At 40.6% G+C, this 10390-nt stretch overlaps 1 protein-coding gene across 1 annotated transcript; it reads left to right on the forward strand.

Annotated features, from left to right (window-relative positions):
* The first annotated feature begins 5393 nt into the window (after positions 1–5393).
* Positions 5394–8985, forward strand: SOSTDC1 (sclerostin domain containing 1). The gene is made up of 2 exons (XM_042817337.1): positions 5394–5747; positions 7809–8985. The coding sequence occupies exons 1-2, from the start codon at positions 5543–5545 to the stop codon at positions 8222–8224; spliced, it is 621 nt and encodes a 206-aa protein (XP_042673271.1). The 5' UTR covers positions 5394–5542; the 3' UTR covers positions 8225–8985.
* Positions 8986–10390: the final 1405 nt, after the last annotated feature.

Here is a 10390-nt window from a genome sequence, read left to right on the forward strand (position 1 = left end):
TGTTATGAACGAAACCCTGTTACCACATGCGTGGTAAGTCTGTGAATGCGTTGTGCAGGATGGGCCATTTCTGTCTCTTGGCAGGGAACAGATTACACAGTATTACAATTATTAAAATTCTAATTTGGGGCCAGGTTTTGCCCTCAGGTACTTCCTTAATTTCAGGAGGAGTCGTGCATATTTATCTGATTGAAGAATTTGGACATTAACATTCTTTTATTCTTTCACAAGAATATGCACTAGCCAAACCTAAAATCTGAATACAGCGGGGATAGGATTCCAACCAGGAGACAAATGTCAGTAACTGCTCTGTTTTGATAAGGTAAAGTGATTTCCTTGTAAGGGAGTGGGAGATGGAGCAGAAGGAAGGAAAGAGGGATCTTCTTCCAGATCCCTTGTAGGCTTGTTTTTAAATTACAGCTTCGGATCTAACAACAGGTTTGGCAAGTGTTTGCTTAGCGAATGCTGAAACTATGCCAGGTTTTCTTTGCTGGTTTGTTGTAGAGTGTGCATTTTTAAAATACGCTGTAATCATTTCAGACCACGTAATTAGAAACACAAAGCAGTTTACTGAAACATAGTGATATATTAAGAGTTCAGTTAATTACATGTAAAGAAACAGGATAAACTTCAAAACCTTTACGCAGTTGCTATTTTATTTGCAACTGGGGCATGTTGATGGGACTTTGCCTGCTTAACACTGAGTAGGAGTTTAGAATTTTAACCTGAGGGTAAAATTTTCAAAAGCATTTAAGTGACTGGCTCAGTGAAAATCTATAGGACTTTTACTCCTTAGGGCAACATTTTAGAAAGTATGTAGACACCAAAGTCCAGTTTACTTCAAGGTCTATGTATATAAAAAAATGCCGCCTTACTGCCTCAAATATCTTAAAAAAAAACCACACGACATTTCAATGCCATCTGAGTTACCCCAGTGTTACTCCAAATAAACAAGTTGTTGCTCTCATTGCTTTATAACTTGTAAAACCCTCTTTTGTTTTTATTTCCTCCTCAGTGTAGGCAGAAAATCACAAAACATCCTTTGGGGAACAGTAAGCCACACTGTCTTCAGTCTGGTATAAAAATCTACTTTACATTTTCTGATAATTTCCAAATAAACTCAAATATTTCCCTTTTCAGTCTATATTTAACATTGTTTTTTGATGGAAGTGATGAATTGCTTCCTTTGAAGCCAAATCCTGACCTAAATTATTCTGTCTACATTACGTATAAGAGAAAGTGGAAATAAATAAAACTGAAATGCAAAATCTTAGGGAGCGGAAAAAGACATAAATCAGAACTAATTAACCACTCTCATTAATGAAAATATACGTTGTGCTTTCTGTTGAATCTCTCAAATGTAATTTACTGAGAAAATGAAAAAGAGACATTTAATTCTGAAAAAAAAGTCAGTATTCAAAAATTCTTTGGTTTGGGAATTTGCGGGGGTTCTCCTCCTCCTCTAACATGTTTTCTGCGTGAGCTTTAAAAGTATGCTAACTTGTTTCACAACAGCTTACAAGTTCTCAACAGTTACATTTATTACAATTTTACCTCACTTTCAGACAGACTCTCTTATCATGCTCCAAATCACATTTTACACTGCTTTGAAGTCTGTTACTAATATGCTTACTGCTTAACAGAAAATAGCCTGACAGTCATCTCTGTTTTAAGGTGCAAAATAATAAATGTCAGTCTGTTTTTTGAGCTTATATTTTGGAAACAAGTCAGAATTGCAATGCTCTAATTGTCTTCTCTGTGGGTTTAATGATAAAAATGCAAAAATGAATTTTATTCCTTTTTTCCCATGCAGCCTTCATTCTAATCCTTGCCACTCCATGCCATTGTTAACATAAGACAGGTCCAAATTACTGAAAAATTGTGAATTCCTTCTTCTTTTGTGCATGTTCAGTGATTGCACGGGTTGCAGTGACAAGGCTCTCTGGTAGTCGTTTGTCATGTCAGTGCATTCCCTGCTATTCCCTGTGGCTCTTCTACGCTGCCAGACAGGTGTGTGTGCTCTGCACAAAACTTTGCCCTTTGGACATTGTTACAGTGCCTAAGAGACGTGTAGGATAGCACCCTGTCAGCCTTAGAAATGACCATGGAGTCATCTGTGCAGAAGGGAATTCTCTATGGGTACCTTAGCAGAACACATGTATTGCGTGTCATGTATTCTACACAAGTAGAAAGAAGTATGTGTTTTTCCATCACAGAAAATGACAAACACAGGATTGAAGGGGTGAATAACTCTGGATATCATTCTCTGTAAGAGTGACGAATTATTTTACCGCTATATTCAGATCTATGAGAAGCAAGGCTGTTAAGACACAAGAAGCAGTTAAGTAGAAAAAAAAACCAAACCCACATAGTTAAGATGTACCTCTTTATCCCTGGTACATGTACAAACATTTACATTAATCCAGTTAGCAGGTGGGAAGCCTTCCCACAGCCACCTTTCCAGGATCTGAGTAAACACTGGGCTTTACGCCACGCCAAGCAGCAGAAGGGAGCTCTCATGGATCTTTAAGAGCTGTGAAATCCAGCCTTCTGTGCCCTTCACCCTGAGCATTCACCCCTCCCGATGCAGATACAGCCACTGTGCCCTGGCTGATCTTAAGTGTCATAATGACAGATAAAGAAGAGAGAATTTATTGCCTAGGACTCAAAGCATATAGGTTTTATAGATCAATAAGAACATCCTGAGTTATGCCCAGAGGCAAAAAGGAAGCCAGTACAGACTTCAAAGACCTTGTGTAATATATTCCTCATGGCCAATATTACAGATTAAGCACACAGCAATGTTCTACATGAATCTGACTGGAATAAGGACAGACTATGCATTGTATTAGTCCTTTTTTTTTTTTTTTTTTTGGAAGCTACAAACGCATAGGTAACTTAGAGCTTTCACCTTGTCACAGTTATCTAAACAAAGAGAAAAAATTGCTGTAAGTCTAGGAAATGTTCATCAGCTGAGCATTTTGATCATTGGTTTTGCTAAGGAAGGGCATTACAATTTGATAGTCCAGCATTTCTTCCCCTCATGCGACTTCTGATCTCTTTCAGGAAAGCAAACAAAATGAAGGACTTCAAACTCATGGTTTGACAACACAACGTATAAAGTCAGTGAAATGACAAACTCCTCAGTAGCCTGCTCACGTCTCAAAGAGGCAGGCTAACAGTACTGACGTGGGCAGTGAAATCATGAGATTTTGTACAGCATTTGTACTAAGTAGAAAATACAGAAGAAATTAAAATAATATCTGCAGCCAACTTGTGCACAGAAAAATGCTTTCTACAAAGGCTGTCTTGAGATCTTCCTTCTCTAAGTAATAAGAGCAAGAGAAGCATGTGACAAACTTTATGCTTGTATATAACCCAAATCTGAAAGGATGAATTTTAGCTTTCAGAGAAAGCTGAAAATGTTAAGCTGTAGCAAGATGCAGTCCTTGCAGACGCAGTCCTGCGAGCAATCCAAGTTCCCATACTTTTTTCCTGGAAGAAGATTATATGCCTTATTTCAAAGAACACAACTATCAAGGAAACTTCTGACTTTCCCAAGTCCTGTGTAACGTGGGAAAAGCTTTCTAACTAGGAAGAGGTTCCCTGGCTGGTATCCACAGGTACTGCAAAAACTGGAAAATGAGTTCCATGTTTTTAGTTATATTGTGTCAGTTCAGCACAGAGACTATCCTACAGAGCAGGTGAGATATGTGAAGCTCTGTGAACATGAGAAAAAGTGAAGTAGAATGTGAACATACACACAGCAGATCTTTGGTTAGCTGCTGCTGAAGATAAATAACATCAGATATTAATGTTCTGTAATGTAATTCCTTGACAATTTGTTTAAGGAATCTTTCATTTTCTACTTAATTTAGAGGGAAGGTAACATTCATACCTTCACTTTGGTGGCTAAATAAGATGTTCCACAAGATCAGGGGGTTAGCATTGATCCCATTCCTCCACACACTGCCCTGCTGAAGGATGTCTGCCTTGCAACATTCTTGTTATTCCAGAACTGGGTTGGGCTAGTCATAATAGATGCAAGCAATCAACTCACTTCCCCACACACAGCTCCACCAGTCAAACTCACTTCACTGTGCAACACTCCTGTTTTTCCCGTGTCTTCTAAGCAAAAGCTATTAATTTGGTACTGACTAGATCTGTCCTTACTCCTGATTAAAGCCATGGTAACTTCTGTAGTGATGCAAGAGGAACGTAGTGCCGATGAAGATGAATTGTGACTAGGGGGAAACAAACTTGTCTTTGAATTTCTAGGGTTTTGACCCTGTAGAGGTGACTGATCTGTGTTCCAGTTCTGCTTTCATTACAGCTAATAAAATACAGGATGACTCTGTAGATAGCAGTGAGATTAGATGCTAATCTTTACATGATGTTGACTCTTGAACAGTTGTGCTTTTTGCAGAGAAAAAAGTTTCCATTTATTTAGAACACTACAGCTTTCAGTGTTGATCACAGTTGTTTTATTTATAATGAAAATCTATAGAGCATTCAATACTGATGCAAACAAGCAAACAAGCGCTGGCCTACTGACAGCATCTCAGCTTACACCAGTGTTTGGATTTGGGCCATGAATTTCATGGAAAATCAAATAAGTGTGTGACATAGTAAAATCATATGTCAAAATAAGGACTATTCTTTCCTCTTTGTTTTCCTTTTTACATGAAATAATAAATTTAAAACACAACAATGCTCTAGGCAATGTACAAAACGACAAAAAGATGAGTTTGGTGAATGAGCATAGCGTGAGGCTATGAATATGGATATGTTTGCACTACAGCCTAGAGGAGATGCTTTTTATGCGTGGTGATACAGAACTACATACTTGTAACTGTGCACACCAGGGAAAGAATATTCCCCTAAAACAAGGAGTTTCTCTAGCAGTGCTCCTTGTTGATCAAAGCTGCATAATTTAAAGCAGCTAGAGGCAACTTTTAATTATTCACAATACATTTTTTGCGAGTGATCTTGGTATATAGCAGACAGCTTTTGGGTTACCAGCAGTTTCCTGTAACTTCTGTAAACTTTGGCATCCTTACAGAACCGCCGAGTTTTCTGAAAGGCACATTCGAAAAGAAGGGAAGTCACTTTGCACAACAGTAGCCGAAGGGACCCATTCTGCCACTTCGTGTTAGTCACATCGCACGGCGATGCTGCGCATGCAGGGCGACACGGGACGGCGGGCAGAGCCTCTCGGTCCCAGACCCAACGTTGCCGTGCGGTTCGCGACAGCTTCCCGATACCCTCAAAAGCCCCAGGCAGGAATCCTGCAATTAGCGCATCTAACTCCTCCTTTACTGCAAGCTTCTCTCCCATTGGTAAAAGGTCTTCCAGGCTCATGTGGGGATCCCACCCCTTTTGTGGGTTTTCATTCTGAAGCTATCCACAACTTTACACCTGAATGAATGCCAAGCCTTTCTGAATATATAAAGGAAACCTTGAAGAGCAATTTCAGAGTTACCGAGAACAAGCAGAAGAACAACATTTCATCTGGCTCCGTCAGACAGAGACTGAACCAACCATGCTTCTCCCCGCCATTCACTTCTACGGCTTACTCCTAGCTTGCACCTTCACTAGAAGCTACTCGGCTTTCAAGAACGATGCCACGGAGATACTTTATTCCCACGTCGTTAAACCTGCCCCCGCGAGCCCGAGCAGCAACAGCACGTTGAATCAAGCCAGAAACGGAGGAAGGCACTACGCCGGCACGGGCTCCGACCGTCACAGTGAGTATCCCACCGGCCGCCCCTCCACCGCGGCCTTTGGTCCCCGGCCCCGGAGCCCTCCGAGCGCAGCGCCCCGGGGAGCGGGCCGAGGGAAGATGCTGCTGCCGGTGGCTCTGCTCCGTCTCGCCCCCGAGCACGCCGGCCCCTGCAAGTCCTGCAGGACCGGCTCTCTCGGGCAGGTTGCGTCCTGAGGGAAGTTCAGCCAGATTTGGTGGGTTATCCGGCAGGGAAGAAAGATAAAGGGAAAGGAGCGGGAGGCACTTCCAAAGCGCTCGCTTTCCTAACTCGCGTTCCCGCTGCGGGCAGGGGAGGTGTCTGGGCTACTTCTCAAATGCAATAAAAAACTCTAAATTTTGTTCCCGCCGTTTAGTTTTACTTCCTGCTGTAGCACTCACTGTTTAACACCTCCAGCAAAAGTAAACAAATCAGCTCATCATTTACCTATGTGCTCTGCTTTAACTTGCCTTTTTGTTTCTGGTCCTTTCCCGTGAGTTTTAGGTCTGTATGTTAGGTACATGGGGATCTGAAAACATTCTGCTTTCTGTTCCCTTCTCTGCCCGCCTCCTTAAAATGAAAGAAATCCAAGCAGACACACCCACCCACCCACCCACCACGATTTGATTAAAAATAGCGTCATCCCTGGAAAGTGAAGGTAAAAAGTGACACGGATACCTTTCAGCTAAGCCAGGTGTGTCAGCTTCTATGAATGCTAAGGGTTTAAGTGCACAGGAAACATCTCATCATTACGAGATTACTGGTGCAGCCCAGTAGGCATTCACTGTCAATGAGCTGTCACTAGAGAAAAGCTGAGCCAGCAAAGACATAAAAACAGGAGAGGCAAACTCAAATCTTTTACTGGCTGCTTCCAGGTACATTCCTGAGTGCAGCTGCAGGAAGGCAAGCGTGAATTTCTTCTGTGAGTCAGATAAGAGGCCCCTGCTGCAAATGGCCCCTCAGTTCAGCCCGCAGTCTGCAGTCCCCACTGTCTGCCCATCCTGAGACACAGGCCAGGGTGAAGTAAACTCATAACCTCAGCTCTGTGCCCCAGTTCAGAACCTGCTTACAAAAATCCAAGTAGAAACAGAAGCAGCCTGTAGCAGTGATATGTAGATGTACCTTCAAAGCGTTTTATGATTCACTCTGAAATGTTTCTAGTAATTACTCCTATTTTAAAGGCGTTAGTTAATTGCATTGTGTGTAGAATCTGTGCCATAATTGTCCTTCAGAAAGAGGGAGAGCATAGCCAGTAAAAATTGCTTATTACAATTAAGTGCACTGTGGGCGTTTATTTCAAAGTGTAATTACTGAAATAAACAGTTGTGTTTATTGCAGGGTGCAGAGCTGCACATACAGACGGGTACAAACTTGCCTGTATTAGAAGCTCTATGTTTTGCTTCTCGGTCGATTGCCTGAGAGAATTTGCAGGATCCTCTATGTTACCTATAATAAAAAGACTACTACAAATAGAAAGATGGTGTTTCCCTGTGGGCAAGTTGGTCACACTGAAATCACTGCTGCTAACCATTCAAACTGTATGCAAAACACCATTCCCCGGGAACTTCAGCTGTTGTCACTTTTACAGAACCTGTGCTCAGAGCAGTAGAGCTCATGGGAGACTCAGTCTGCTGAAACTGTGGAATGAGAAGAAGCCCTATTTAAAATTAATTTAAAAGCATATAAACAGTTTCCAAAGCACCGTTTCCCACTTGCTAATGATACAACATTATTGTTGTAAACATCACAGAGCAAGTTCCCTAGACTGAGAACAAGGAGGAAACATTTCTTCCCTTGGGGCATTTTTTCTCTTCCAAAAGGTATGTCCCTGAGAAGAAGAACAGAGAATAAAATTGCCTCTTCTACCACAACTGCTGAAGTGCATATAATTACCATTTCTTTATACTGTGGTAATACCTAGAGATATCATCAGCGCTCAAGGCCCTTGTGTTGGGGGTCACAACACTAAAAAGATATCCTAGCTTACTTTAACTAGGGGGAAAATGACCGGTTAAGGAAATCTTTGTGTTCTGAATCTCATTATTTATTATTGTGTGCATTCTGCAGATCGCGTTCAAGTTGGCTGCCGGGAACTGCGATCCACCAAGTACATTTCAGACGGCCAGTGCACCAGCATCAATCCCCTGAAGGAGCTGGTGTGTGCTGGTGAATGTCTCCCTTTGCCACTTCTGCCCAACTGGATTGGAGGAGGTTATGGAACCAAGTACTGGAGCAGACGAAGCTCGCAAGAGTGGAGATGTGTCAATGACAAAACTCGCACCCAGAGGATCCAGCTGCAGTGCCAGGATGGAAGTATAAGAACCTACAAAATAACTGTGGTCACAGCCTGCAAGTGCAAGCGATACACCAGGCAGCATAATGAATCCAGCCACAACTTTGAGGGAACCTCTCAAGCAAAGCCTGTCCAGCATCACAAAGAGAGAAAAAGAGCCAGTAAATCCAGCAAACACAGTACAAGTTAGAAGTCAGAGGTTCTCTCCTCTCCTGCTCCTCCTGCCAAAACTGAACTCACCTGTAACCATTTGCTTTACAGTTCTGACTGCTTAAAGACAAGTCTGCCATTGCTTTGTTCTCAGATGATACTGCACGCTTATTGTTTTGACCAAAATCAAAAGGGGCATTCTCAGCATAAGGACCATTTCGGGTGATTTTCCAAAAGCTCAAGATGGGCAGTAACACAAGCCATCCAAACCCTCACTTCAAAGCTTTACATTCCCTCCAGTCATGGAGGCAAAGAAAAGTTGCCATGAATATTCACGGAAGTCTGTTTTGTAAAATGATGCTTTGTTGTATGTCTTCACAACAACAGTTTATTATCACGCCTACTGTCTTCTCTATCATGTTTTAGGAACTTCTGACAACAGCTTACGAATGCTACACCAAGTATCTGCTTTCAGATTCATTCTAAAAAAAGAATGCCTTGCATGCTGATCTTTCTCTTGTCTCAGTATACCAAAAATGAAAATATGCATGGCAGCAATCAAAAAGTAAAGCTGAACAAACTATTTATTTGTTGTTGTAATTATTTAATGAGCTTTTGTATGTGTTATTTCCCTCCAAAATGTTCTTGTGTTTATAGCTTTTCTCATGTATCAAAGTATTCTGCTATGATTTGTGGCTGGATTAGTACACACATTTTGTAGATAATGTAAAATAGATGTTCTAGCATTCTTGGTATATATATTTTCATTTTGAACATTGATAGACTTAGGTGTTATTTTGAACTACCAATATAAAAATTTGTTTTTTCATTCTCCACTTCGTATTATTTTTGTTTAAAAGTGTGCAATCAAAAGACAGATACGACTTCCTTTCAAATTCATTGGTTTCTTTCTTTTTTTTTTTTTTTTTTTTGTACAAAAAATAAACACTGCTAAGAAACAGTATTGTCTGTCTCTATGTATAAAAATATACACGTTTTAATCAGTCACAATGCCTTAATCTTAAGAAGTGGGAGAACAATCATCATTTCGTCCAAATTATCTACCCATGAGATTTAACATAAATAATATTTCTGCAGATTCTTTTGAGATGTAAAAATCTTATATGACGGATTAACAGATGGTGCTCATTAACAGTCCACGCCAAGTTCATATCAACCAATTGTCAAGTTGTATATTGCAAGAGAAGTGTGTATTTGGGAAGTTTTACAAGCTAGTAAAACATCACTGTTTTTCTTATAATAAAGATGATGATCAATTCAAAAACAAATGGCAAAAATAACAGTCTGCTTCACCTTTCCAATACAGCCAATGCAGTCTTCAGCATTATCTACACATTACTATAGGACATATTTGGGAATCGAACCAATTCACCTCTCAGCTCAAAGTCCACGAATCACGTCCTTATCTTTCAAACTGTATTGAGATAATATGGGTAAGATTTCACCAAGGGATGGTAGGGTTCATAAATTATTAACTTTTACAGCCTATTTGCATCCAAAGATAAGACAAGAACAGTGTAATGCAGAAATCTTACCTAATAAGGTGTCACACAAGCTCTCTTTAACCCCCTCTTTGTTTTCTCATTCTACCTCGCACTTTAATTTCAAAAGACTCATTATGAAGTTCTCAGCTGAGATCCTCCTTCATTGTGTCAACAGAAACTGTTTGAAAACCATTGCTACTGCTTGGCTTACTGAGTCCCTTTATGTACAAAATTTGATGATTTTCCTTGAGAATTCTGTGTAGGGAATCCAGCAGAAGCCTTATGCATTTGTAGTGATTTAACTTCGAAGTGCCACCTGAGGTAGCTAGGCTCTTTCTTTGGGCAGCACTTTGGCCTTTTGCATAGGAGATGAACAGGAAAGCAGAGTCAGAAAGAGGTGACACCTTGTCACTCATTTCCTACACAATCTGCCTTGTATTTCATCCTGTTACATGTGAATTCATGTGGGCCCATCAAGGGTCCAGAAAAAGGCATTATATAAGAATTTCCAACTAGTTCCTTCTCCATTGAGCTCCTTCAACATGTAAAGTTGTCAGTAGTACGTAGACCATTGGTCTTATGTCTACAGTGGAGAATCTTGCCAAAGCTTCAATGAGAAAAACAGTACTGTTTAAATTGAAATAATGAAGCATATGATATACCTGCTTATTTTTGTTTCAGAGTTAAAAAGGAAGGACATG

This window comes from Centrocercus urophasianus, unplaced genomic scaffold, assembly GCF_019232065.1.
Source record: "Centrocercus urophasianus isolate 14NV4802_14NV808 unplaced genomic scaffold, USGS_Curo_1.0 seq_16, whole genome shotgun sequence".
NCBI lineage: Eukaryota > Metazoa > Chordata > Aves > Galliformes > Phasianidae > Centrocercus > Centrocercus urophasianus.

Bases quoted from the DNA above. Each gene is read 5' to 3' on its own strand.
- SOSTDC1 (XM_042817337.1), top strand. From the start codon at position 5,543: ATGCTTCTCCCCGCCATTCACTTCTACGGCTTACTCCTAGCTTGCACC. The intron at 5,748-7,808 runs GTGAGTATCCCA...TGCATTCTGCAG, and splicing joins CACGGGCTCCGACCGTCACA to ATCGCGTTCAAGTTGGCTGC.